The sequence below is a fragment of the Littorina saxatilis genome, linkage group LG4 (genome assembly GCF_037325665.1).
Source record: "Littorina saxatilis isolate snail1 linkage group LG4, US_GU_Lsax_2.0, whole genome shotgun sequence".
Classification (NCBI taxonomy): Eukaryota; Metazoa; Mollusca; class Gastropoda; order Littorinimorpha; family Littorinidae; genus Littorina; species Littorina saxatilis.
Genome location: NC_090248.1, coordinates 43,707,573 through 43,735,249, shown reverse-complemented (window position 1 = coordinate 43,735,249; position 27,677 = coordinate 43,707,573). Strand labels below are relative to the sequence as shown.

Here is a 27,677-nt window from a genome sequence, read left to right as displayed (position 1 = left end):
ACTCTTGTTCAGTTAAATACTCATCGATTCTACATTCTGTTTACTTTTCCCAGATTTGTGTTGTTTCTGTGGTAAATGATTGAGATTTGCAACATGATTTGTAACTGGATCCAACAGGTGGAGTGGCCGATCAACGTTGTGTTGACGGAAGCCAGTCAGGCGTGCTACGGGCAGGTGTTCTCCTTCATGCTCCAGTTGAAACGCGTGGTGTGGACCCTCACGGACTGCTGGTACAAGCTGAAGCGAGACGGTCAGTGCTTTTTGTGTGTGGCAGTGTCCACAGCGTTTGCTGGGACCAAAAATAAAAAATAACTGTTTGTTTTCCAAAAATTAGGGTCGGGTTTATTATCATCCCAAAACATTTCACCAGAATGTCATGAGAATTGTCCAATTTTAACCTTTTTTTTGTTTTAATTGTATGTTATAGCTTGGAAATTGCGAATTTTTAGCTCCATTACCCATTCTTTACCTTGTTTTTTCATTTACACAGGCGTATGTGGCTTTTTATTGGCCAGAAATCGTGCGAACTGTGTCCCCATGGATGTGGTACAAAAGTATCTTTACTTGCAAAGTCTGCGAAATATAAATTAAAATGATGTCTTTTTCAATCAAAAATATTTGTTGAAGGATCACAAAAATAAAGTTCTTGGGCCGGAAGGTAAAAAATAGGGTTGGTTCGGGGAACCAGAAACAAGGAATTTTTTTTTTTGCGTGGTCAAATTTGTGTGTGTGTGTGTTAGTTTGTTGTAAGTTTGCTATGATTTGCACATAGCTTGGGGGCACAACAGAAATATTGAAAACGCAAGCATTTGATTACCATACTACAGTGGAGTGTAGAATCATAAAGGTGTGTGGACAGGTTTGGTTTGTGAAAAGACAGGTAGTAGGCGTATGGTCAACCCCATTTGCACAAGTAGTCACTGTGACTAAGTGCATCTTAACATTTCCTTCTCACTTTGTTGAATACATCGAATTGTCATCATTTTCACGAGTTTTCATTAATAACCAGCATGGTCGATAAAGATGAAACAGAAAACGATATACTCCCCTCAGTCTGATACAAAAGCTGGTCAGACAACAAGTCACCAAACATCTTATGATATTTTGTTTTCTGTTTTCAGCCATTGTGAAGAAAGCGAAGGACTCATCACAGTTCAGGCAGCTACAGTTGCACAGGTAAGGGAAGTTTGGAGTGTGTTTTGTATCAGAGAGTATGGTGTTATTGTGTTAATCTAAGTGCAAGCAAAGTTTGGAGTGTGTTTTGTATCAGAGAGTATGGTGTTATTGTGTTAATCTGAGTGCAAGCAAAGTTTGGACTGTGTTTTGCAACAGAGAGCATTGTGTTCATTTGAGTGCACAAGCCACGAAGACTTGAGAAATGATGCTGATGATATTGCTGTTGTTACATGTACTAGTAATGAAGAGATGATGCAATTGACAGCAGGGCTGAGGTGTACAAAGCCCCAAATAGGCCGTGAAAAGTAGGATATGCGCCGAAATGGCTGCGATCTGCTGGTCGATGTGAATGCGTGATGTATTGTGTAAAAAATTCCATCTCACACATCTAGATCCCTGCGCCTTGAGTCCGAGTCTGGAGATACGCGCGCGATATAAGACTTCATATAACATAACATACAAAGCGAAACCGGGTGCCACGCAAATGGGTGATACGCAGCCATGAAGTCGGATTGGTTGAAATTGAGATTTGTTGTGATCTCAACAAATTAGACCCCGCGGCTTGTTCTCACCCAGCTGGATGGCACCCAGTTTTGCTTTGTGCACATGAGCCCTGGTTTCCAGACATCAGGCTAGGCTTGAAAAATAAAGATGCTTTTGCTGTTGAAGTTGGTGATTAGAATACATATGCTGATTAAAACAAAAAGTAATGGAACATGATTTGTGTTGGTGAAGATGATCCTTGTGCTAATGATACTGTGACGAATGTTGCAGGCACGAGATGCAGCACTTTGTGCGCGTGATGCAGGGCTACATGGCAAACCAGATCATCCAGGTGACCTGGAAGGAGCTGCAGGAGTCGCTGGATCATGACGTGCACAGTCTGGATGACCTCAAGCGTGTCCATGCTGACTACCTGCACAAAGCATTATTCAGGTGCAACTTTATTCCAAGTTCTACATTTTGATTTCAGCGCCATGACGTTATTAAAGTGTCTACTATAAAGACCATTAGTGAATGTTGTTTTTTGCCTGTGATTAATAGCTCGGGCGGGGAAATAGCTCAGTTTATAGTGACACTGGCTTTAAAACCAGTTGCCGCTATTAGGGTGGGTTCGATCCCCATATTCGGTGAGGGATTTATTTCCCCGAGTCAGCAAAGGTCAAGAACAAAGGTTTCAAATACTTTGTGACAAACAGGGATGCATTCCTCCTTGCCTACATTATTATAAACCTATTGGGTATAAAAAACCACAAAAACAAATGGCGATAAGATTCTCTTTCATTTTAAGATAAATATGTGTTTATGGTAGTCGTACACTATTTAGTGTTTATATTCCATGTGTATTTTTTCAGGTGCCTTTTGAACAAGAAAGCAGCTCCTATCATGAAGATAATCCGGGACATTTTCTGCCTCATCCTCAAGTTCTGCTCTCAGCTGTCCGGCGCCACCTGGGGAGAGAACCCAGACACCAGGGAGGTTACCCACCCCAACTTCTCAGCCATGGTGGCTTCATACAAAGCTTTCAAGGAGTACTTTGTCTTTCTTTTCAAAGGTATGCTTTATGCTATTGGGTATTCTTTCATGTTGGCTATTCATACTATTACTGCCAAAGACGTGAAGCACTCTTTTCTGAACAAAATCCACAACCCAACAATCAATCAATCAATCAATCAATGAAGCTTATATCGCGCATATTCCGTGGGTACAGTTCTAGGCGCTCTGCAGTGATGCCGTGTGAGATGAAATTTTATACGGCCAGTAGATTGCAGCCATGTCGGCGCATATTTACCTTTCACGGCCTTATTCCAAGTCACACGGGTATGGTAGACAATTATTAACTGTGCCTAAGCAATTTTGCCAGGAAAGACCCTTTTGTCAATCGTGGGATCTTTAACGTGCACACCCAATGTAGTATACACGGGGGGTGGTTCGGACACCGAAGAGAGTCTGCACACAAAGTTGACTCTGTGAAATAAATTTCCGCCGAACCTGGGATCGAACTCACGCTGACAGCGGCCAACTGAATACAAATCCAGCACGCTACCAACTGAGCTATATCCCCGCCCCAATTGTGACTTGCTTGACATTTGACTTCTGTACATTTATTTCAATACAAATGACAACTTGCCATTGCTTAAGTAATCACATGCTTAACTGTTTCTGATTGGAAGAAATCAAAGTTTGTGTTCATAAGCAATTTCTGCGATGGAGGAGAATATAAGAGACTGAAAACAATGACCAATTTTAAAAAAGAAATCTGTACTTGACAGTTTCAATGAAATTAAGAAAACTAGAAGCATGAGATTGATGAGGCCTCTCAGTTCATTTCTTTCATGTAACATTGTTTGTTTCAGTGGTGAACAAGCTGGCGGTGAGAGGGTACCAACCCCATCTGCATGAGTTGCTGCTGCGCCTAAACTTCAACAACTACTACACCTCAAAATAGTCTCACTTCACCTCATGCCATCAAATCTTCATGTTAGCCTCAACAACTACTACACCTCAAAATAGTCGCACATCACCTCTTGCCCTCCAGTCTTCAAAAACGGCATCTTACTACGGCGTGAGACTTATGGCGAGACAGCGGCTGGTTGTGCTTCAGCAATGAAATCATCAGTAGTTTTGTGACACCTGGGTTCAACTTCAACAACTGCTACACCTCAAAATAGTCTCACGTCACCTCGTGCCGTCCAGTGCTTTAAAAAGAACATCTTACTTGGCATGATACATGTTTCCAGACAGCAGCAAGTTGTGCTTCAGCAATGAAATCAATCATGCTGAGGTGCACGAAGCAAAACTGAATGACACCCAAATGGGTTGGTACAGTGGAACCCCCCTTTTCAGCCCTAACATTCTGCAAAAATCAGGTCTTAAAATGGGGGTACATTTGCAGCATTTAGGAACAGAAGACGGGCGCAGTGGCGTGGTGGTAAGACGTCGGACTCCTAATCGGGAGGTCGTGAGTTCGAATCCCGGTCGCTGCCACCTGGTGGGTTAAGAGTGGAAATTTTTTCGATCTCCCAGGTCAACTTATGAGCAGACCTGCTAGTGACTTATCCCTCTTCGTGTGTACACACAAGCACAAGACCAAGTGCGCACGGAAAAGATCCTGTAATCCATGTCAGAGTTCGGTGGGTTATAGAAACACGAAAATACCCAGCATGCCTCCCCCGAAATCGGCGTATGCTGCCTGAATGGCGGGGTAAAAACGGTCATAGACGTAAAAATCCACTCATGCTAAAAACATGAGTGAATGTGGGAGTCTAAGCCCATGAACGAAGAAGAAGAAGAAGAAGGAACAGAAAATTTGAAAAAAGACAGTCTAAAATTGGGGGGTCTTCAAAGGGGGGGTTCCACTGTACCCAGCCACAGGGTTGGATTGGTTGAAATTGAGATATGTTGGGATTTCAACCAATCAGACTCCGGGGCTTGTTCCCACCCAGTTGGGTGGTAGCCACTTTCGCTTCGTGCACTTCAGCCCTGCTGCTGCCCAGTTGCCAGGACAACGTCAAGAGCAGCCTGACCAAAGATTGAGGAATCATTGGTATTAGTTGTGTTAGTGGAATGTCTGTCAGCTGTTGTCTGTATCAGTTCCAGTAGCTACTTTCGCTGAAAAAGCAACAAGTGTAAATCTGATATGACACAGCGAGCCATGTAGTATTCTGTTTATCCTACATACTGTACTTGCATGTCTTTTGATCCAAATGTCCCACGGTCGAAGCGCCCAAATTTAAGACACATCTTATGGAAACGCAATCTCTTTCAGTGAAAGGAGCTTGTCATTGCATCTGCTTCATTAAAGCGGAAGGTAGCTTTTCAATCGCAGTCGTTTCTATCAAACCAAGAAGTGTGTGCATGATAAATTGGTATTGTGTCATGAGTACTTTTGGAGCACCAGAACATTTGTATTACAACTACAGAGAAGAAAACAGCTGAAAGCAGTGACTGTGATCTCTCCAGAAACTTTGAACAAACAACAATAGTGCTGTAGATACCGGTGTTAAAAATGCTTAGCTTGTACCGTGAGGAAAAACTGTGTGTATACTGACTGACCTCCCAGAGGCCTTGAATATGGGTAATGTACATTTATTTCACCTTTGAATGTGATAACAGAACTGTATTAAAAGAAGCATCTGCTGTTTAGATTATGTCACCATTGTTTATTCTTAATGAGGTAGCATCCTCCTGTTGTAAATAATAATAATGAGGATACTTATAATGGCGCAAATCTTAAAAAAGTGCCTCAACAATTGGGTTCACCACTCAGATCTCTCCTGGCTTTTACAAGGCTTCAGCCCATCCCTCTTCTTTGACACACACCGAAAATCAAAATCCTGGCTGAGTGGGATGCTTTTTTTTTATGAATTTCGGATGAGACGAAAAACCGAGGTCCCTTCGTGTACACTGCATTGGGGTGTGCACGTTAACGATCCCACGATTGACAAAAGGGTCTTTCCTGGCAAAATTGTATAGGCACAGATATAAAAAAAAATTCCACCAAAATACCCGTGTGACTTTGAATAATAGGCCGTGAAAAGTAGGATATGCACCGAAATGGCTGCGATCTGCTGGTCGATGTGAATGCGTGATGTATTGTGTAAAAAATTCCATCTCACACGGCATAAATAGATCCCTGCGCCTTGAGTCCGAGTCTGGAGATACGCGCGCGATATAAGACTTCATATAATAACAAGAAATTGACTGAAGTGTCAGTTACCAAATTAAGTCATGAAGAATTCACATACTGCAAAGAAACTACACAGGTGGTTGATTTTTGATAGGCGTCTTAGCGGAGGGATGGTCTTATCTCATGTACAAATCTAAACAGATCTCAGATGATGAGACACTCCTGTGTGTACGCATGCAGCACAATAAAGAACCCAAGTTCACAGCGAAAGTCTCAGGGCTTGGAAACATCAATACACTCATGCAGGAAAAAACAAAAAAAACGGGTAGCGCAGTATACTGTATGGCACCTTGCTTTCCCCAGGGAGAAAGCAGCCCGAATTTCCATGAGGGTAACCTCACAGGACTATATAAATCGTATCCTTATCCTTATCCTAGTTTACACGATAAGGATGCCCGTAAGGCTTCATGACCCCCCCGCGGGTTAGGGGGAAGAATTTACCCGATGCTCCCCAGCATGTCGTAAGAGGCGACTAACGGATTCTGTTTCTCTTTTTACCCTTGTTAAATGTTTCTTGTATAGAATATAGTCAATTTTTGTAAAGATTTCAGCCAAGCAGTATGTAAGAAATGTTAAGTCCTTTGTACTGGAAACTTGCATTCTCCCAGTAAGGTAATACATTGTACTACGTTGCAAGCCCCTGGAGCAAATTTTTGATTAGTGCTTTTGTGAACAAGAAACAATTGACAAGTGGCTCTATCCCATCTCCCCCCTTTCCCCGTCGCGATATAACCTTCGTGGTTGAAAACGACGTTAAACACCAAATAAAGAAAGAAAGAAAAGAAAGAAAGGCTTCATGTACTGTTTTGCGCTCAGAGCCAGATGAGTGTGCCTTCTGCTGTGTTACTTAATAGTCCTATCCAGGATTTCAGCTGTATTATGTTGGAAACTCTCATGTTTCAGACTTTCTACTTTTGTGCTAGAAGTAGACCAGTGATACTGGTAATATCAATAAATGTTAAAGGGCATTTCTCCTACATGTTATGTACTATTAGGGATTAAGTTTCCAAGATTATATTTGATTCCACGAATAGTCACATTTAAAAGTTGGTACTCGGTGTTCATAAATATCAGGGATGAAAATTCTCCGTTTTTTTCCGACTTTTCCGATTAGTTTCAATGGGCCATCCGATTTATTTGTGCGATTCCGGTTTTTTTTACGGTACGGTTTCTGTTTAAAGACGAACAGTCTCATCCTTCTCAAACAAAATGGCGAGCGCGAAAGTTCTCCAACGTGACAAGGATCGACTTCCCGATTCATGCTCCAAGAACAAATTCCGATGGGATTGGATGGACAAACACATCGATGATGTTCGAGTTGGGGACGTTATCCGAAAATTGGACGAGGAAGGCGTGGTGAAGTGCGTGTGTTGCGGAAAAAACATTAAGTATGGTCAGGCCTGAAAGTCTCGGTCATTGTTTTTTGAGCGGGCCGAGACTAGTTGGCAGTTGTGTCGTAGATTGTTGACTCTCTCTCTCTCTCTCTCTCTCTCTCTCTCTCTCTCTCTCTCTCTCTCTCTCTCTCTCTCTCTCTCTCTCTCTCTCTCTCTCTCTCTCTCTTTATTTTGCACCCACTGACATTTTTTTCCCCGGGGCAGCATGCCCCTGGACCCCACCCCCCCCCCCCCCCTAGTAGTCTGAAAGTGATATAAAATTCTATATAATAATAATAATAATATGGGAGATTTATAGAGCGCTTTACATTCTCAAAGCGCTTTACAATGACAAACATACATAATACATACAAAGCAAAGCAAAAGCATGTGCAGCAGCATTCAGCACACAAGTGAACAACGAAACTCAAACACTACATCAATACAATCTGCAAGCATACTAACACAGGCAAAGACATTCGAACATTCAAACACCTGATTCAAAAATGCACCATGTTGAAATAAAATTAATCAAAATACTGGGTGAAGAAGTGTGTTTTAAGGTTTGATTTGAAGGAACAGAATGTTTGGCAGTGTCGGATAGAGTAAGGGAGAGAGTTCCACGCAACGGCAGCAGAGTGGGAGAAGGCTCTCTGGCCGTGCTGTTTGCGACTAAAAGAAGATAGACGGAATATTCTAGTGTCTACAGAGGAGCGGAGGGATCGTGAGGGTGTATAGAGTGTGAACAGGTCAGACAGGTAGGATGGGACTGAGCCATATATATATATATATTTCATGACAATACCAGCTTGTTGTAATCCCTTTTTAATGCCTGAAAAAGAAGTAGATTTGCTTTCAAATGAGCACCAGATTGCTTCATTTTGTATGTATTTTGGGGCCATGTTTGAATCCAATTTTAAGGCTCAGATAGCCCCAGATTGCACCAAATTGCACCCTTGAAAACAAAATTTCCAGGGGGGCATGCCCCCGGACCCCCCTAGAAGTCTTGGCGCTTCGCGCCTGCGAAACTTGGCGCTACGCTCCTTCGAATTTTTTTTTCAGTATTTTTTTTTTTTCTTCAGTTTTCATCCCTGAATACTCTACCCCCATGGAACAAGAGATGTGTATGTATTGTGCCAGTGGCAGAAAATGTTCGGGCACGGTGTGATTTTCGAAACTCTAGCCTTGTAAAGTAAATAATATGGTTAATTCCATGTCTGGATGATGACAAAATCAGGGATTTTATTTTACTTGCTGCTTGGCTGTTTGAATGGGCACTTTGGTATTCAGTGTTCTGTTTGATGCTTGTCCCAAAAGTTGTATATAAAATGCAGATCATGATGGAGTTGTTGGAGTGTTTTGTCTTTTGGAATGACTGCAGATGTCTATTTTCTGTGTGGAATATTTGTCTGTGTTTTGTATCTTTACTCTAGATACTTCACTGTATTATATTGATATAATTGATATTAACAAAAAGTAACTAATAATTAATTTTAGTAGTCTGTAAATGTAACGTTTTGTTTTGTCAATAATTACATGTTCCAATAACCTACCAGTTTCTTTTTACATTCAGTCAAGTAATGACTGAATGTCTTAACATTGGCAGAGAGTGAGGTCTGTCTCCCGATGTATGTGTGTGTTTGTGTGTGTGTCTGTCTGTCTGTCTGTGAAAAGAATTTCTCAAAAACTACCGGACGGATTGTTATGAAAATTGGTACAGACATTTTTGGGAGCTTTTGCTTGAAACATTTTTTGCGGATTTTTGATAGGGTTCATTGATGACATCATATTTTCCGGTTTGTAAAAGTTGAGGCGGCACTCTCACGGCCACATTTGTTCATCAATTTGATTGAATTTTTTGTCACACAATGTTTGACTCGGTCCGGACTATGGGATTGCATTTCAGCTTGCTACCTTAAAAATTACTTTACGAAATGTTCATCCAACATTTGCCATTTTCTTCCTTTTTTCAAAGATCTAAAACTGGTTTGCAAAAGTTATTTCGTTGTATTCGTTATTGACTTCTGTATCCGAAAATATAAAGTCTTGTTGTGTTTCATTGGGCGGGGATGTAGCTCAGTCGGTAGCGCGCTGGATTTGTATCCAATTGGCCGCTGTCAGCGTGAGTTCGTCCCCACGTTCGGCGAGAGATTTATTTCTCAGAGTCAACTTTGTGTGCAGACTCTCCTCGGTGTCCGAACACCCCCGTGTGTACACGCAAGCACAAAACCAAGTGCGCACGAAAAAGATCCTGTAATCCATGTCAGAGTTCGGTGGGTTATAGAAACACGAAAATACCCAGCATGCTTCCTCCGAAAACGGCGTATGGCTGCCTAAATGGCGGGTTAAAAAACGGTCATACACGTAAAATTCCACTCGTGCAAAAAAAATAAAACACGAGTGTACGTGGGAGTTTCAGCCCACGAACGCAGAAGAAGAAGTTGTGTTTCATTGAGAATTTTGCTTAAAATGAAGAAACCCGTTAAATAGACTATTTCTTTCTTGTTCGATAAAGACACACAAAATTGCATTCCTCTCTTCCTTATCACTTGCTGATTTCAAAAATATATAATTTCATGTTGTTCGACGTACAACATTTGCTAAAACATGAATACAACTCTTTGAACGGGAGTTTTGCTTCCTATAATTATCCAGCCCTCGTTTTCCAAGCTCTGAAGACGACTAATTCATGTAGCCAATGTATGTAATGTTTCAATGCGAACTGTTTTATAATCGTTTAAAGGCAAACGTTAAATTAACGTTAGAAAATGGTTTGATTTTGAACGGTTATGTGTCAACGTTTGTTTAACGTTTTTCTAACGTTTCACTGCAAACCGTTTTATTATCGTTTTCATGCAAACGTTAAATTAACGTTTGAAAAAGGTTTGCCATGAAAACGGTTTGCTTGCTAACGTTAATTTTACGTTAATTTAACGTTTGCGTAAGAACGGTTTTTCTGCTAACTTTAATTTAACGTTAATTTAACGTTTAATGCTAACCGTAAACCAAAATCAAACCATGCTAACGTTAAACTAACGTTAAATTAACGTTATCATGCTATCAGGGTGGAACGTCATAAGCTTATTGAGTCCAAAACGCACAAATGACGTCATATTGAAAGGCGAGAGATTATGACGACTAAATCCAAAAACAAAGAGACTGCCAACGTTCCAAAATTTAGAATCAAAAAACAAAAATGGTAGGTTGTTGGAACGTTTGTTATTGACAAAACAATACATTCACTGATATTTCGACCCAACGGTCTTTTAAGTGCACAGACAAACAATTAATAACGAAAACTTATCTGGCTGATTTTTTCTTCCGCCTGCCAGTGTGCCACGAAGCCGCAAGCGATGAACTTAGTCTCTGCGACGTTCTTCTTTTCCCCCCAAGCACGGTACACTTTTTGCCTTCTGACATATCTCCCTGTAACTGTAAGTCTGTCTTTCTCTCTCTCTCTCTCTCTCTCTCTCTCTCTCTCTCTCTCTCTCTCTCTCTCTCTCTCTCTCTCTCTCTCTCTCTCTCTCTCTCTCTCTCTCTCTCTCTCTCTCTCTCTCCCCCCTGCCCTCTTTCTCTCTGAAAAAAAGATCATGACTTCCTTTGGGTCTGTGTACAGAAACAAAACAAAAACAAAAAGGTGTGTGGAGTGCAGAGGCCAAAATCTATGAAGAAAACGTCTGTTGTTTTTACGACAGACAATTTCACTGTTTTTCACCGGCACAGCGCTGTCAAATGTTTCTTGCACTGTGACAGTTTACCACCATTTTTGCAGACTTCCCACCTTTTTGTTCATCAAGCACGCAAGTGTTATAATCAGTTACAACTGAGCGCGCTGTGAAACATGACAGCCCCTTTAAGTGTTGACTTTTCCGGGTCCAATGGTCAGCTGACTGTGACATTTCTCAAATAGTTTTCTGGACAAATAACTCGAACCACACTTCTTGCCACTCCAGATCTGTACTTGGAGATGGGGTGTCACCGAATGTGCTTTTTGTCATGATTCTAATTGCTTGCTTGCTCGCTCGCTCGCTCGTACTTACACGCATCATGCACACACCTTGTTCTCATCACCTGTTGAAGGATGAACTTTCCATCTATATGTCTCTGTCTTTTTGTCTGTCTTGCTGTCCTCTCTCTCTCTCTCTCTCTCTCTCTCTCTCTCTCTCTCTCTCTGTTCTCCCCCCCCCACACTCACACTCCCTCTCGCTCTCTCGAACACACGCACGCGACACACACACACACACACACACACACACATACATTAACATACACACTCGTACACTAACACACCAGCACACACACACACACACACCGCACACACACACACACACACACACACGCACACACACACACACACTGTCTCTCTCTCTCGATCTCTCTCTCTCTCCCCTTCAGTTGCCCCAAAAGCCGGCGAGCAAAAGGGAGCATGTTGACAACAAACGCCGATCCTTGGCCAGCGCGGCCTACGTCAAACAGCCGTGAGGTCCCCCCAGCTTTCCAAACCTCACACTGGGCCATCAGCCGCCTTTCTCTCTTGGCCGCTAGACCCCAGTTGCCCTCCAGTACAGCCTCCACCCCCACCCTTTCCCCCCTTGTAGGCACACCTTCCCCTCTTCCTCCGTAACTCCTCCATCTTTGTCCTACTCTTTGGTTCTTCTTCTCTTCTCTTTCGTTCTCTTCACTCCCTCCTTTGCATTATCTTCTTTCCTCCTCCTCTTTCTCCCTCCTTCTGTTTTCCCTTCAGCTCCCCCCCCCCCCCCTTTGCATTATCTTCTTTCCTCCTCCTCTTTCTCCCTCCTTCTGTTTTCCCTTCATCTCCCCCCCCCCCCCTTTGCATTATCTTCTTTCCTCCTCCTCTTTCTCCCTCCTTCTGTTTTCCCTTCATCTCCCCCCCCCCCCCCCCTTGCATTATCTTCTTTCCTCCTCCTCTTTCTCCCTCCTTCTGTTTTCCCTTCATCTCCCCCACCCCCCCCCCCCCCTTGCATTATCTTCTTTCCTCCTCCTCTTTCTCCCTCCTTCTGTTTTCCCTTCATCTCCCCCACCCCCCCCCCCCCTTGCATTATCTTCTTTCCTCCTCCTCTTTCTCCCTCCTTCTGTTTTCCCTTCATCTCTCTCCCCCCCCCCCCCTTTGCATTATCTTCTTTCCTCCTCCTCTTTCTCCCTCCTTCTGTTTTCCCTTCATCTCTCTCCCCCCCCCCCCCTTTGCATTATCTTCTTTCCTCCTCCTCTTTCTCCCTCCTTCTGTTTTCCCTTCATCTCTCTCCCCCCCCCCCCCCTTTGCATTATCTTCTTTCCTCCTCCTCTTTCTCCCTCCTTCTGTTTTCCCTTCATCTCTCTCCCCCCCCCCCTTTGCATTATCTTCTTTCCTCCTCCTCTTTCTCCCTCCTTCTGTTTTCCCTTCATCTCCCCCCCCCCCCCCTTTGCATTATCTTCTTTCCTCCTCCTCTTTCTCCCTCCTTCTGTTTTCCCTTCATCTCTCTCCCCCCCCCCCTTTGCATTATCTTCTTTCCTCCTCCTCTTTCTCCCTCCTTCTGTTTTCCCTTCATCTCTCTCTCCCCCCCCCCCCTTTGCATTATCTTCTTTCCTCCTCCTCTTTCTCCCTCCTTCTGTTTTCCCTTCATCTCTCTCCCCCCCCCCTTTGCAGGCAGCCACCCCCCCTCTTCCTCTGTATCCCCCTCCCCCCCCTTATCATTTTCTACTCTGTCTTTCTTCTTCTCTTCTCTTTCGCTCTCTTCCCTCCTTTGCATTATCTTCTTCTCCTCCTCCTCCTCCACCTCTTACGTACTCCTGTTTCCCCTTCATCTCTCATACTGAACCTCCATTCTTTTCCTGTATTTTCTTCTTTCTCCTCCTGTCCGCCACCCCCTCCTCCCTCCGTCTCCCACCTATTCCCTCCTTCCCATTTTCTTCCTCTGCCCCCCGTCCTTCTCCTTCCCCCTCCACTCCTCTTCTCCCCCTCTCTCCATCCACTGCATGGCGGGCTGTGTCGTCCGGTCTTTCAAACACCGGCCAGCACGTACGAAGGCAGGTTTGGAAGCCAGTGACTCCCTGACTTCTGGACAAGATTTCTTGTTTTTTGGGGCATGCCCTCTCACTCAGTTACTGCCTGACCGAGGCAGGGTAAAGGTTTCTCTTACAACTCGGGAGGTGCTCTTTCTGAGACCTCAAAGGGCAACAGAAGCGTGCTCTAATTCATACGCAGAATCGTGACTTGTGTGTGGAGGTGTTCTTGTCTACGCGGCTCACACCGGGTATAAACTGGAGCATGTCTCGACAGTAAGAACAATCTACTGACAGAATTTACACGAAAAAATGAAACTTTTGACAATTTGATGACTGCAACATCTAAGGACGTGTATTTTGTGTGTTCATATCTGGCGGCAACGTTTTCTTCAAGTGTAGTTCAAGTGCTTCAGCAACATTTCTTCCGTGATTCAGGACGAGGTGCGCAAGATTTGATCACAACTGCTGACAAGTCAAAGAAAGTTTTAAGTTTGTCTTAGCAATTTTTTGTGTTCGCTGGATTATCAGTCACCGAAGCCGGATTGCGACATTGGCCGATCTGCTAGAAAGACGTCATTCAGTTTTTTGAGCGGATGGTCTTCAATTAACCCAGCCTTTGCACTTGCTTACGCAGGTTACTGACTCTGTGCACAATCCCAAATGCCAAGGATCTGTTTACACCAAAGCTGATTTGTAAGTACATGTACTGAATGCTCCTCTCTCAAGTTGTCCACTTGCGCGAGAGGATTACATGCTTGTCATTTTCTGGACCGCATACTGTTTTGGCAAAGCCGAGTACATCGGTCAAATTATCGTGAGAACAGAGTTCGCCATTGGACTTGCCTAAAGTTATTCTGATAAGAAAATATGATTTTGAATATTTAAAAAAATAATTTGTTCGATAAAAGGTAACAGGTTAAAATTCAAGAACAGTGTGCCAAATAAACAGTCTCCATCAACAGTCTATCATTAATTTGTGTCCCTTGAACATAAGCTTACCGAATAAATCGAATTTCAATGTTTAAATTATTGCTTTTCAACACGATGTTGCCTCAGTTTAAATGAACTACCGCGTTTCTTTACGTCTCTAAGGTTTGGGACCTTGCAACCGCTTCATTGAATAGACCATGTTCAAAAATAACTCTGCTGCTGGGTTTTTGTGAAAGAAGGAAAATACTCTTGCATTTTAGTGAGTCAAACTTTCACACGTGACATTATAGGCCAGTCACTAGCGAGGGTTGTGTCTGAAGCACGTGTCGAAAGCTTGCCTCACTAAAGCGCCAAGAGCAGTCACTCTTTTACAACCCATACACATCCCACACAGTTCATTCCGGAGTTCTACTATTTGGGACACTGTTCTTGAATTTTATCAAAGTATACATATGTAATTATGTAAAATCCTTTGGCTTTGCTGTACCTGTACCCTCTAATTTGCTGCATTAACTATTTCCATACGTCGAGTCATTCAGTGTGGCAAGCAGTGCCATGTCCGCCTTTTCTGCATATCTCGCATCGACCCTTTAAAACCTGTCAAATAGCTTGACACATTACTTCCAAACCCCTTCTTTTTCGTTTTGACAAAGTACACCCACAGTGCTAAATCCCTGTCTTTTGCGTGTAAAACCCCTCATCTCCGATTAACCCTCTCGGACTGACTGTCACACAGTTTCACAACACTCTTCCAAAACCGTTTTCAACTTTTCAACACAGTGCGTCGAGACTAGCTTAATCGGTAAGCTGAGGGGATTCGCCGACTTTGCACCGACGTCCAGTAGTGCTGTTAACACGGGCTCAGGACCACTCTACGTGACCCACACATCCTGACGAGCGTGACCCAGAAGCAGCAACATGGATTGGTCAGCAGCAGCTCTGCGGCAGCTCGCTTTCCTCCTGGCCCTGGTGTCGGCTTCCTCCCAAAGTAAGAATTTGTTAAAAAAAATTAAAAGTGCATTTTTTTCTCTCTCGCATGGCCTACTTTTTTGTGTTGGGCGTTGTGAGTGCACTATAGTTACAATTCTGTATTATTGCTTTTCATTTGTTGCTGATGTTTTATCAAAATCAGGGCCGGACCAAGTTCGTTTGAGGGGGGGGGGTTCCAACTTAAGGCAGGGGTCCAGGGGCCGCCGAGGCCCCGGTGGGGTGCAGGGGCAACGCCCCGCTGGGGGGTCTGGGGGGCAAAGCCTCCCACAAGCCGAGAAAATTTTGCATTTATGAGGTCATTTTTTGGTCTTTCCTTGCAACTGGGAATCAAAATTACACATTTTCAACAGTAACAAAATACTTCAGATATTCATTTACCATAGTGGTTCAGTGGAATAATCCCAAAGACATATATGCCTAGTAAATAAGTCTGACAGAACTCTTTACTTTGAATACTTAAATTTGAAATAGTTTTAGAAGACCAAATAAACTAAGGGAGTTGGGGGAAGAGCTTAAAAAGTCCACATATTTTTTTTTCTCTGAGAGGTACATCGGATGGCCAGGGAGGGGGGGGGGGGGGTTCCGGAACCCAGGAACCCCCCCCCCCCCCCAGATCCGGCCCTGAAAATCCCTCAGTTTTGCCCATTCCCTCTGATATGATACCTTCTCTATTATCTAATTTTAATCACCGCTGATTTGTATATATACAAAAAATTGTTCAGTTTCAGACGTGCCTTCTCTTCCTCCATCCTCCCCCCCCCCGTTTGTTTTGTTTAACCCGGTGTAAACACTGTAATCATATTGTCCCAGATGACTTATCAGTGTTGCATGTTTTAACCACTACTAGTCCTGTATCAGTTATTTCATCGTTCCTGATGTCAACACCTTCTCGGCGACCGGCACGGTTGGCCTAGTGGTAAGGCGTCCGCCCCGTGATCGGGAGGTCGTGGGTTCGAACCCCGGCCGGGTCATACCTAAGACTTTAAAATTGGCAATCTAGTGGCTGCTCCGCCTGGCGTCTGGCATTATGGGGTTAGTGCTAGGACTGGTTGGTCCGGTGTCAGAATAATGTGACTGGGTGAGACATGAAGCCTGTGCTGCGACTTCTGTCTTGTGTGTGGCGCACGTTATATTGTCAAAGCAGCACCGCCCTGATATGGCCCTTCGTGGTCGGCTGGGCGTTAAGCAAACAAACAAACAAACAAACAAACAAACCTTCTCGGCGTCAATACTTCCCCCCTCACTGAGTTTCTGACTGTCCTATTTTGGTTTGCGTTGTGCGCAACAAAGAGCTTGCTTTTAAACTTCTCAGCTTTCAGATTCACATCCCTGTGCTTTATTTCATTTTTCTTTAGCCATAACTTTTTGCAGAGTTGAAGGCCGAGGCAGTTTTGTGTATAAACTGATAACTAAAAAACACTTGACTAAATGTAAAAAGAAGAGACCTGTTTCCAAGAACGACAACTGCCGTCCGGACGCTTACCTCCCTATATTCTGACAAATTGATTTTTTTGCTACGCTGTATGAAGAGACCTTCCATGTAAACAATCTTGATAGGTACTACACACCAGTCCAGGCTTTTACATTAGAAAAGAGGAAGCGTTGAATGAGATCATTTCTCCAAAATGCTTTTTATTTTTCGTTTTGCTTTTATCGACTAGCTAACGAGGCTTCGAGAAAACACAAGTTTTAAATGTCCCCTCAAATGTCTGGAGTTGTGTGGTCACCAAATACTGACGCAGTCTTCAAAGGTCGTTTCAACGCTGGAATCCCGATCAAAGAAAATACTGAGCGGGTTTGAGGGGGCTGGGTTTTGTTGAAAGTTTTGTAAAGTCTGGTGGTTCCGTGAAGGAACGTTCATGAAGTCGAAAATGTGACCACGCTGGGAAAGCAGTGGTCCCTGGGGAGAGAGGACACCTTTGGGAGCCAGCTAGAATTGCCTTTACATTGTAGATGGCCTGTCAAGACAGGAGACCTGCTAACCCTTTTGAAACCTCAAGTGTAGCAATTTACATTTCTTTGGAATTTTCAGTGTAGCAAATGGTGTTTTAGTGTAGCATTGTCTACAATTTATTCGCACATCCACATTAACGGTATTTTGTGCAGAAACATATACATTTAAAAAAAAGTTTATTAAGAAAACAGAAACCTAATGGCCAGTAGAAAGTGTCTGCAGTGCCACTTTGCTGTGGGCAATGTTTGATGACACAGATTCTGACCGATACACTGAGTGAGAATCAGAAATGAGTACCAGAACTCACAAGAAATAGCAAACTGTTGCATGCTTGTGATAAAGAGTAGCAATTCTAAGTTGGCGTAACAGCGTAGCAATTTGTCTTAAAACGTAGCATGCTCAAAAATGACATATGTACCAGCATTCGCCTGCCGGCTCATGCTTGATATCCATTTTCTCGACATGTCTGTTATCATTTGCTAACAGTCAGCATATTAGAAATGATTTATAATGCTTGTCGCCTACATCAGTCCTCTGTTTGAGAAAAGAGCTAGTAGGTCTTGCTCTTTAATGAAGAAAACTTCCCCGTTTCATACCATGCAAGTACATGCGCGTCTAGACAGATTAATTATAATCCTTTAATCCGCTTTAATAGAAAACGTCCAGACTTAATCAAACAACGCTTAGCTCTGCTTGCTTTGGCTTTGCGAGGTTTTGCTTAGGACGAGTGTCAGCAGCATTTCAGGCTGACAATGAATTTCTTGCGGTTGTGTGAAACAATGTCAAGTCTACATTTTGCAACAGCGGCCGATGAAACAGTTGCTCAAACGTTACGTCACAGGTTGTGCAAAATGCGGAGTGACGCTGAAAATGCACTCGGCACACTTTGAATAAATGTCAAACAGTTGTTGCGCGTTTATACATGCGAGTTAAAGTCACCGTCCTTCCCTTCACGTGTAAACGATTCGGCTCACAGTCTCAGAGTGTGGCCAGGCTTTTACATTGAATAAGACCATCCATATACTTAGTCACATACCAAGCATCAACATACTGATTGTTTCCTGTGCAGAGAAGTATTTTTTCGTAATGAGTTAGTCTTTAGGCCAAACAAAAATATATGTTGGTTTAGGGTAACCCGACCGACCCTATTTTTTCCCGCCGACTCTAAAACTTTTTTTCATTTCTAAAAAACCACAAAAAAAACCCACCTCAACCTCTGGCTCATGTTGCAAACCATACCGAGACTAAAAAAAAAAAAAAGTAAAAAAAAAAAAAAGCCGACCTAAACCAACATATAGTTTTGTTTGGCCTTAGTCGCTTTGAAAGAAATCTAATTCATTAAGAAGTCACGGTCTCACGGCTCTGCACCGACAGCAATCGGACTGATCATGCTTGGTATGGGTCCAAGAGCAGGGATGGCCTTTACAATTATTGTTCTTGTTGGTCTCGCATTTTTGTGTGTTTATTTTCTCAAAGACAAGACAGATGATTGCATCGGATTCTCTCTCTCTCTCTCTCTCTCTCTCTCTCTCTCTCTCTCTCTCTCTCCCCCCTCTCTCACCCTCTCGCTCCTTCTCTCTCTCTCTCTCTCCATCTCTCTCTCCCCCCCCCCCATATCTTGTCTCTCTCCCTCTCTCTTCCTCTCTTTCACCACTCTGTTCTCCATCTCTCTCTGTCTCTCTGTTTATAAGCCTTGACTGTCCTTTTGCCTGTCTGTCTGTCTGTTTGTCTGTCTGTCCGTCTGTTTGTCTGTCTGTCTGTCTGTCTTTTTCTGTCTGTCCGTATCTCTGTCCCACCGTATGTCTCTTGCTCCTTCACTTCCGCACGTCACAACCCCCCCCCCCCCCTCACAGAACAAGACTGTAGGTAGGTTTACTTGGCGACAGACGGCGCGCGTTTCATGCTAATGAGAATCGTGACAGTGGCTCGTGAAAGCTGTCTGCCCCAGTTAGTGGGCGTGACAAGTTTGCTTCGAGCAGTACGTGCACACTGTGACAGGGCCGTGCTAATTGCAAGCACACCACGAATCTCCTGCGACCGTGACTGGGAGGAAGAAGTATCGTAGAGGAACGAACTTTGTCATCAAGACTTTTCTTTCTTCCGTCGCCTGTTCCAGGTTTAGATTTGTGAGGAGTTCTGTCCATCTTTTTGCTCCTTACCGTGTGCATTGACATAGCCGTGACTGGAAGACAGATACACAGAGGAAGAGGTTTTTTTTACCATCCCAGTCCCGACATTTTATTATTATTAAAAATAAAATTATCTTCAAATTCAACTACAGCGCATTTCCAGCACCAATTAGTCAAATGCAAATCTAGAGGTGGCTGTCAGTCGTCACTTGATAGTATTGCAAATCCACTTCTTGAAGACTTTGTACAGGTTGCATTTTTTGCAAATTATAGTCAGTTGTAATGAGCAAAGGACACACAACTAAATACCAGACGTCCAAAGGCCTGAAGCAAGTAAACTATTTTTTTTTGTATCGATTTTTCTTTTGGGCGATCAACATGTACCGCTTTAAATTCATGTCTTCCGATATGCATGACTTATGGCACCACCATGTTTGACCAGTAAACAAAACAACATGTAAACTTGATATTTTTTAGCCTCGTTAATAAAAAACTTGTCTTGTCTTCATACGTCCCTCTCTTTACATTTAGTCAAGTTTTGACTAAATATTTTAACATAGAGGGGGGAATCGAGACGAGGGTCGTGGTGTATGTGTGTGTGTGTGTGTGTGTGTGTGTGTCTGTCTGTCTGTCTGTCTGTCTGTGTGTGTGTGTAGAGCGATTCAGACTAAACTACTGGGCTGATCTTTATGAAATTTGACATGAGAGTTCCTGGGTATGATATCCCCGGACGTTTTTTTCTTTTTTTCGATAAATACCTTTGATGACGTCATATCCGGCTTTTTGTAAAAGTTGAGGCAGCACTGTCACACCCTCATTTTTCCATTAAATTGATTGAAATTTTGGCAAAGCAATCTTCGACGAAGGCCGGGGTTTGGTATTGCATTTCAGCTTGGTGGCTTAAAAACTAATGAGTGAGTTTGGTCATTAAAAATCGGAAACTTGTAATTAAAATTATTTTTTTATTAAACGATCCAAAACAATTTCATCTTATTCTTCGTCATTTTCTGATTCCAAAAACATATACATATGTTATATTTGGATTAAAAACAAGCTCTGAAAATTAAAAATATAAAAATTATGATCAAAATTAAATTTCTGAAATCGTTTTAAAAACTATTTCATCTTATTCCTTGTCGGTTCCTGATTCCAAAAACATATAGATATGATATGTTTGGATTAAAAACACGCTCAGAAAGTTAAAACGAAGAGAGGTACAGTAAAGCGTGCTATGAAGCACAGCGCAATCGCTACCGCGCCAAACAGGCTCGTCACTTTCACTGCCTTTTGCACTAGCGGCGGACTACGTTCAGTTTCATTCTGTGAGTTCCACAGCTTGACTAAATGTAGTAATTTCGCCTTACGCGACTTGTTCTGTTTGTGTCCGACTTTGATGGACAGATCTTCCATACTCGAGGGCCATAGACAAATAAAATATTCGATCTGGAAGACAATTAAGTTTTCTAAATGTATTAGTTTTCACAATAATGCATACAACAGAGAAAGAACAGAAAAAAGCGATAAATGAACGATTTCATTCTTGTTATGGAGTTTTCAGCACAGGCCGTTACATATTTTCTTCAAGCATCTTCAGCCCGAAGTTGAGTATTGCCTGATTTATGAATTTGAAATTGTTTCCCCTTCGTTTCTCAAAGCCACAACCTTTTTAATGTGACAAAAACAGGGACAGGAACGATCACCGCAACACGTCGAACTCGCGCGGAAGCCCTGGTGTCGTGTTAGTGTAAGGATTTGCCCCCCTTTGACCCGCCATGCCGGAAATGTGACGCTATGTTGACAGACGCCGGGGCTTCGCTCACCTCACGATCACGAAACATGTCGAGTCCTCGTGTTTGGCTTGCAAAAGCAAAAATGACAAAAGGCGGAGTTCTTGTAACGGGATCGTTGCAAGTTATTAAACTTACAGATAGCAGGGGCTGATTTGGGGGAGAAAAAAAAAGGGGAAGATGGGAGATAACTCGGGAAGAGAGAAAGGTTACAGAAAGGAGATTTGGTTATCCAACGAAAGTGAAAGATTCTTCAGAACCTGCTGAATGTATTGATGTTTAATCACAAACGCCCCCTCGAAAAATTAAAACAAAAAGTTGGATGGAGGTCGGAGGGGATGAAGGTGTCTAAAGCCACGTGTAGAAAGACTTAGCTAGCCCCTAAAACCCGAAGACCAAGATCTAATTTCGTTAATATAAAGGAGCTGGTCGTCACAGTGCCGCCTCAACTTTCTTATTTTTAGTCTTCTTTCGGCTTCAGTTAGATTGTGAAACCATTAACAATGTATAAAGCAGAAGGGGTCTAAGTCGACCAAAAGTAGGTGCATTTCCTGTAGTTGCTGTTCCTGTAGGTGTTTTTCCTGAATACAGGCACTACACCCGGGTACATTTCCAGTAGGAAAGTACGATATCACTCAATTCCGCGCCAGAAACACCTGATGGATTTTTAAAAATTTCTTTCATGCAACTTGCAAAACTAAATCGAATTTCTTTGAAAACTAGAGAAAAGGACAGAAAGATATCAAATGTTACCGATGTGGCTGAGCATCACGTGACTTTAAGTGAGATCGGCCAAACGCTACAGGAAATCTCCACGGGTGTATTGCCTGTACACAGGAAAGACACCTACAGGAAATGCACCTACAGGAAATGCACCCACCTTTGGTCGACTTAGACCCCTTCGGCGTAAATAAATGAGATTTCCGCAAAATTAAATCACCGGCCAGGTGAAGGTGTTTTGTTGGTCAAAATTAGCACAAGAAGTAGTCATTAACCACACCTTTGCCCACTATTATTGGTTTAAGTACAAATGGAGATGCCAGGAACTCATGATTGAATTTTTTTTTTAACAGTACTGTACATTGCATATGTGCAAGAACCTACGAAAATGTCCACAGACCTGAGAGAGAGAGAGAGAAAAAGATAGAGAGAGAGAGAGAGAGAGAGAGAGAGAGAGAGAGAGAGAGAGAGAGAGAGAGAGAGACAAACAGACAGACAGACAGACAGACAGACAGACACAGAGAGACACAGAGAGACACAGAGAGAGACAGACAGAGAGACAGAGACAGAGAGAGAGGGAGATCAGTGGCGCCATGTTAGGTATGTGGCCTAATCCCTGCAGTTTGAACTGGCAACAGTCCGAGATGACAATCGTACGTCCTTGGTTGCCAGGGAACACTTGCAACGAAACGCACTAAGCCACAACAAGCACCCTAAGAACAGACACACAAGCTCGCACAAAAACACAGAGATAGACAGACAGAGAGACAAAAAAGCAGACAAACAGATAGACAAACAGTCAGACAGACAAATGGGCAAGTAGACAAGCAGACAGACAGACAGATAGACAGACAGGCAGTCGTACAGACACGAGTTTTCACACGTTTTTGGCCTCAGGGGACTTAGAAAAAAAGGCACATACGGTCATACGCGCCTGCTTTGACCAAAAGCATGCTCCTTTGTTCTTATCGTTATTGGAACCCTCAAAACAGTGAGAATCACTTAGATGTTCGGTAAGACTTTGTGGTAAGGGGAATCCGTCATCCCCAACCCCGCAATGCAAAATTAATGCAGAGTCTGGCACTAGTCGCATTTTATCGCGTTGTTTTTTTGTTTGTTTTTTTTTGCGACACAATAGGCTGGGTTTTACCACAAACGGCGACAGCAAATTTTGCGATAGACTGCGACAGACCTAGCTAAATAGCAGCAGCAAGTTAATGCGCATGCGACGAGCTATCAAAGATATGCGACAGGCTGAAGCTTCACGCCCTACTATGGCACAGCAACTGTTGTATGAAAATGTCAGAGAAAGGTAATGAGGAGATAAGAGAGAGGAGGGAGAAGCAAACTGGTTTAAATGCATGGTGGAGTTACGGGAAAAGGAGGAGAGAGTAAAGGTGGGAGGGACAAGGGAGGGTGGTGGGGGGGGGGGGGGGGGGTGTTAGCACACCTCTTTTGACAAACTCCGCTGACCCGGACCTGTGTGTTTGGGTTGCTCAAATTGTCTCTCGCTACAAAACTGACCTCGCTCGAAAAAAGAAGATTTGAAGAGTTGTGTAGTTGTAGCTTTTCCCCTGTGTAGTGTTTTCTTCCGTTTTTGTTTTGCTTTGATCCCAGTATATTTTTCTGTATTGAACGCACGGAAACCGCAAATAAGCTAACAGACTTACATCGAGACCAGAAATTCGACCCGACGGAAATATCTGAAATGTGCAGACATGACCCTTTTTCTGCCCTCATACGTAATCGCAAAAAACCCTACATTTTGGCCAGTCGCAATGGCAGCTATGGGGATACTATTTATCCGCTGACGTTTGGATTTAAGTGACTTTGTTGTCATTGGGGTGGAGACATTGAACGCAGGAGGATCCATTGCATGCGCAGACACTCCACTCATACCAGCACAGTGAAAGTACTTTTCCGTCTGTAAAAAGAGACAAAAAGTCTGTAAAAAGCTTTGATTTACTCTGTCTGCCTGTCTGTCTTTCTCTCTCGGTCTGTCTGTCTGTCTGTCTGTCTGTCTCTCACATCGTGTGTGTGTGTGTGTGTGTGTGTGTGTGTGTGTGTGTGTGTGTGTGTGTGTGTGTGGTGTGTGTGTGTGTGGTGTGTGTGTGTGTGTGGTGTGTGTGTGTGTGTGTGTGTGTGTGTGTGTGTGTGTGTGTGTGTTAAGATGTAAACTATACTGTTAGCTATATCATTCTAGATCTTGTAAAACATCCATGTGACATCATATTTCTATTGCTGGCCTGTAACTTTAAGCTGTTGTACTGTGTGAATTCAATACATGTAGATGTATACACTGTCAGCCAAACACAATTCAAATGTTGGAATCTGAATTGTATTTACTTTTTTTTTACCGGCGTCACTACGAATTGGCCCCTTAATTTGAGAGCGCTCGTTTCAGTATTGTTCTATTACTTTTAACAGAACATTAAGTCGTAATCATAGTTCCCGTACAGAAGAAACTGTATTGTTTTAAAAGCCGAGACACCCGTTTACAAACACCACTGACCTCGAGTATGTTGGTTACTTTTCCGTTTACGCACCGACAGCAAATACCCTCTTCCTACTCAATCCAAATTCCAATGAAATCAAGGTGCAATGCCAATTGTTGTGCAAATGTCATTCTTTTTAAATCAAGACACGGGGGCTAGTCGCACAACACCGACAAATATCAGGGCAAGTTGAAATATTTGAATATACGTGGGTGTAGGGGGAGAAAATCAATAAGCTATCAAAACCACCGCATGCCGATTAAAGATTTAACATTTCTGCTAGGAGCTAGGTGACCTTGAGAACACACAAGGTTGAATGAATCACGAAAAACAGGCATTTGCCCTGTCGCTCGTTCTTTTCATTCAACAAACTATCAAACCCATCGTATGCCAATTAACAAGCTAACAATTCTGCTTGGAGCCACATGACCTTGAGAACACGCAAGGTTGAATGCATCACGAAAAACAAGCATTTACCCTCGTTTAATTCATTCAACAAACTTTCAAACCCACCGTTTGTGGATTTAAAAGCTAACAATTCTGCTCGGAACTATAATTATGACCTTGAAAATACGCAAGATTGAGTACATCACGAAAAACACTCATTTGCCCTCTCGCTCGCTCCTTTTATTCAACTAAACTATCAAACCCACCGTATGTTATCTAACAATCTAACAATTCTTCTGACCTTGAGAACAGGAAAGTTTTGAAGAACCACGAAGAATACGCACCCTCTCTCGTTCTTTTCATTCAATAAACTATCCAACCCACAGCATGCCAATTAAAAAGCTTACAATAGACGAATTCTGTAAATAACTCTGTCGGGTTTGTATGGGTTGTGAAAGAGTGAATGCTCTTGCTTTTTACTCGGACAAACATTGGAGGGGCCAATTACTGGTGACGGGTGTGTCGGAAAAACGTGGACAGGTGCATGTGTGAAGTTATTTGTCAGAGAAAAAAAAAGGTGTTTACTCATTCACCCATACAAACCCGACATAGTTATTTCCGAAAATCGTCTATTCTGCCGCTCGGATATACAGAATGATGCCCTTGTGAACACAGCATACGATTCAAAGCATCACGAAAAGCAAGTGCTCATTTCGCTCTCTCTCTCTCTCTCTCTTTCTCTCACTCTCTCTCGCTCGTTCCTTTAATTCAACACTTGTGATTATACTTGGACAATTTGCCAGCGTCACTCTAAACGGATTAACCCTATACACTCGTCAGCGTGTTCCCGGACCGAATTAACCCCCAAGTGTTGCTGTGTGCACAGTACACACTCTTGTTGAATGAGGCGGTTAAAACGACAAAACATCCGTTAAAATCTGTTGTGATTGGCAACACGTGGCGGGCACAGGGAACAGCCTACAAAGAGTTAAAGGTACAATCGTTCCCGTGTAACCGATTCGGCTTACTATTTCAGGATTTGACATTATATAGGGCCATCGCGCCACTTGGCCACATACCAAAACTCAAAAGCCTGGGTGCTATTGTGAGCGTATTTATGTACGATTATGCGTTTGATTTGTGTCTTTGTGTTATAAGTAATGCGATGTTGTGCCAAAGGACAAATGTCCATGTTTATGTACAATAAAAATGGACATTACAGTTTTCTTATCTTATCCTATCTTATCGGTGCAGAGTGGGAATTTAATGACGAATTTTTTTCTTAATGGACTCTGTTGTGAAAATATGTGAAATTAATTCATAATAAAATTCTCACTCTGCACAGTAAGCAGTCATGATCAGTGTTATAATGATATAATTACTGTCATGTTCTTAACTACACTTTAACATGGAATGTATGTATGTATGTATGTATGTATGTATGTATGTATGTATGTATGTATGTATGTATGTATGTAGGTATGTATGTAGGTATGTATGCATGTGTGTTGGTGTGTCGGTGTGTCAAGTGTGCAAGTAAAAAGGGTATTGTAGTTGTACATATATTACTTTAGATATTTTTTTGTTATCATGGGTTTTATAAATTTTCTTCTCTTCTTCTTTTATAATTATTAATTAATGACCTATATGTGCTGATGACCAATTTAATTTCCTTTGTTGGATCAATAAAATGTTATGAGTTATGAGTATGAGTTATGAGTGTTGATTTTTGGTATGCGTCCATGTGGAGGGGTGGCCTTATCCCACGTAAAAGCGTTGCAAGATCTGAAAGGGTGAGCAGAATTGTTTCCCCTTTAATTTGCACGAGGGGCTTGTTTTCCTGGTCGAAGACTTGCAGGCGACGAATACTTTGCCTACCGCTTGACCCCTTGGCCGAGCGTGGCGCTTTTTTTTGTTGATCGGAAGGTTATGGGTTCGAATCCCTACCTGAATCTGTCGTATCAGTTTGTTCTCTGTGCACAGATGTGCAGTTTTTGTTGTGAAATGGGAGTCATCATTTCTGGTGCATATCCTGCAGATCTATAGAATCTGCAAACACCGGTTTGAATCGAATCGAAAATGCCCCCTTGAATACGAAGTGCAAGTGTCTAAACGCCTCTGACACTCTCACCATCTCCGTTTAACCATAAGCACAGGAGTAATCGCGGAGCAGGAAGGAGAGGGGGGGGGGGTGGGGTGGAGGTAGTGGTGATCATTCTCCGTTAATTTCTTGTTTACAGATATGGTGAATAGACACCCCTGCATATAACTAGATCATCGAGAACAAAATGACAGTTACGACAAAAGAGGCCCCGGCCCCTGCTACAGCCAGTTATCTAGCTTTAGTTTGTTTTATAAGGCTCTGATACCAAAGATGGACACAATAAAGACAGATTTTATGGCCAAGCACGTTTAAGTCAATTGGGAGGCGGTCAACAATTAAAGGGAAAAGCTGAAGATGTCCAGCTGCCAGGGTGTTTCAGTCTCAGTATTTGATACTTTTATTTTCAATACTGATACCGTTGGTTGCCCCATCCTCTGCCTCACTTTGCGTTTTCTTCGCAAAGTGTAAATCAAGAGCGATTGGCCCACAGGGAAAAAAGTCAAGGTGAAATACCAGATGTTCGACCGCAGAAGCTTAAAGTATATAGTAATACTACAGTTAGGATGAACGAGTACGATACCTCGTTCGACCGGTGCTTTGATACAAACTCCTGTGTGTCCGACAACTACTAAATGGACACGTTCTTTTCTATAGTCGATGACTATTGTATATTTGTACTGACGCTGTCCATTTCGGTTCCCTTTTCTTGAAAGGTGTAACAGTACTTGGCAAGGCGCGAGGCACGATATCTTGGACTCTATGTACAGGGCCAAACGTATGCAGTTGAACTACGAGGTTGCTAACAACTTCAGTGACACTCTGAAGACATTGATGTTCTATGCCATATTTACAACCTCTAACTCATTTCACTTTTTTTGTCTGCTGCCAGCTTTGAATACACGTAATGGTGAAATATGAGTTGTTTAACAACTTCTGAGA

The 27,677-nt window shown here is 42.8% G+C and overlaps 2 protein-coding genes across 2 annotated transcripts in view; both read left to right on the top strand.

Annotated features, from left to right (window-relative positions):
- LOC138964823 (gamma-tubulin complex component 6-like) overlaps nt 1-6,930 on the top strand; it is a 64,368-nt gene extending 57,438 nt beyond the window's left edge. The window contains exons 28-32 of the mRNA XM_070336861.1: nt 118-250; nt 1,122-1,176; nt 1,951-2,112; nt 2,532-2,731; nt 3,534-6,930. Coding sequence (XP_070192962.1) covers nt 118-250; nt 1,122-1,176; nt 1,951-2,112; nt 2,532-2,731; nt 3,534-3,625 — 642 coding nt within the window. The 3' untranslated portion in view covers nt 3,626-6,930. The remainder of the gene's footprint in view (nt 1-117; nt 251-1,121; nt 1,177-1,950; nt 2,113-2,531; nt 2,732-3,533) is intronic.
- A 6,313-nt stretch (nt 6,931-13,243) lies between these two features.
- Nucleotides 13,244-27,677, top strand: part of LOC138964818 (beta-hexosaminidase-like) — a 31,792-nt gene continuing 17,358 nt past the window's right edge. Inside the window, exons 1-2 of the mRNA XM_070336854.1 lie at nt 13,244-13,935; nt 14,953-15,160. Of these exons, the coding sequence (XP_070192955.1) occupies nt 15,091-15,160 (70 nt within the window). The 5' untranslated portion in view covers nt 13,244-13,935; nt 14,953-15,090. The remainder of the gene's footprint in view (nt 13,936-14,952; nt 15,161-27,677) is intronic.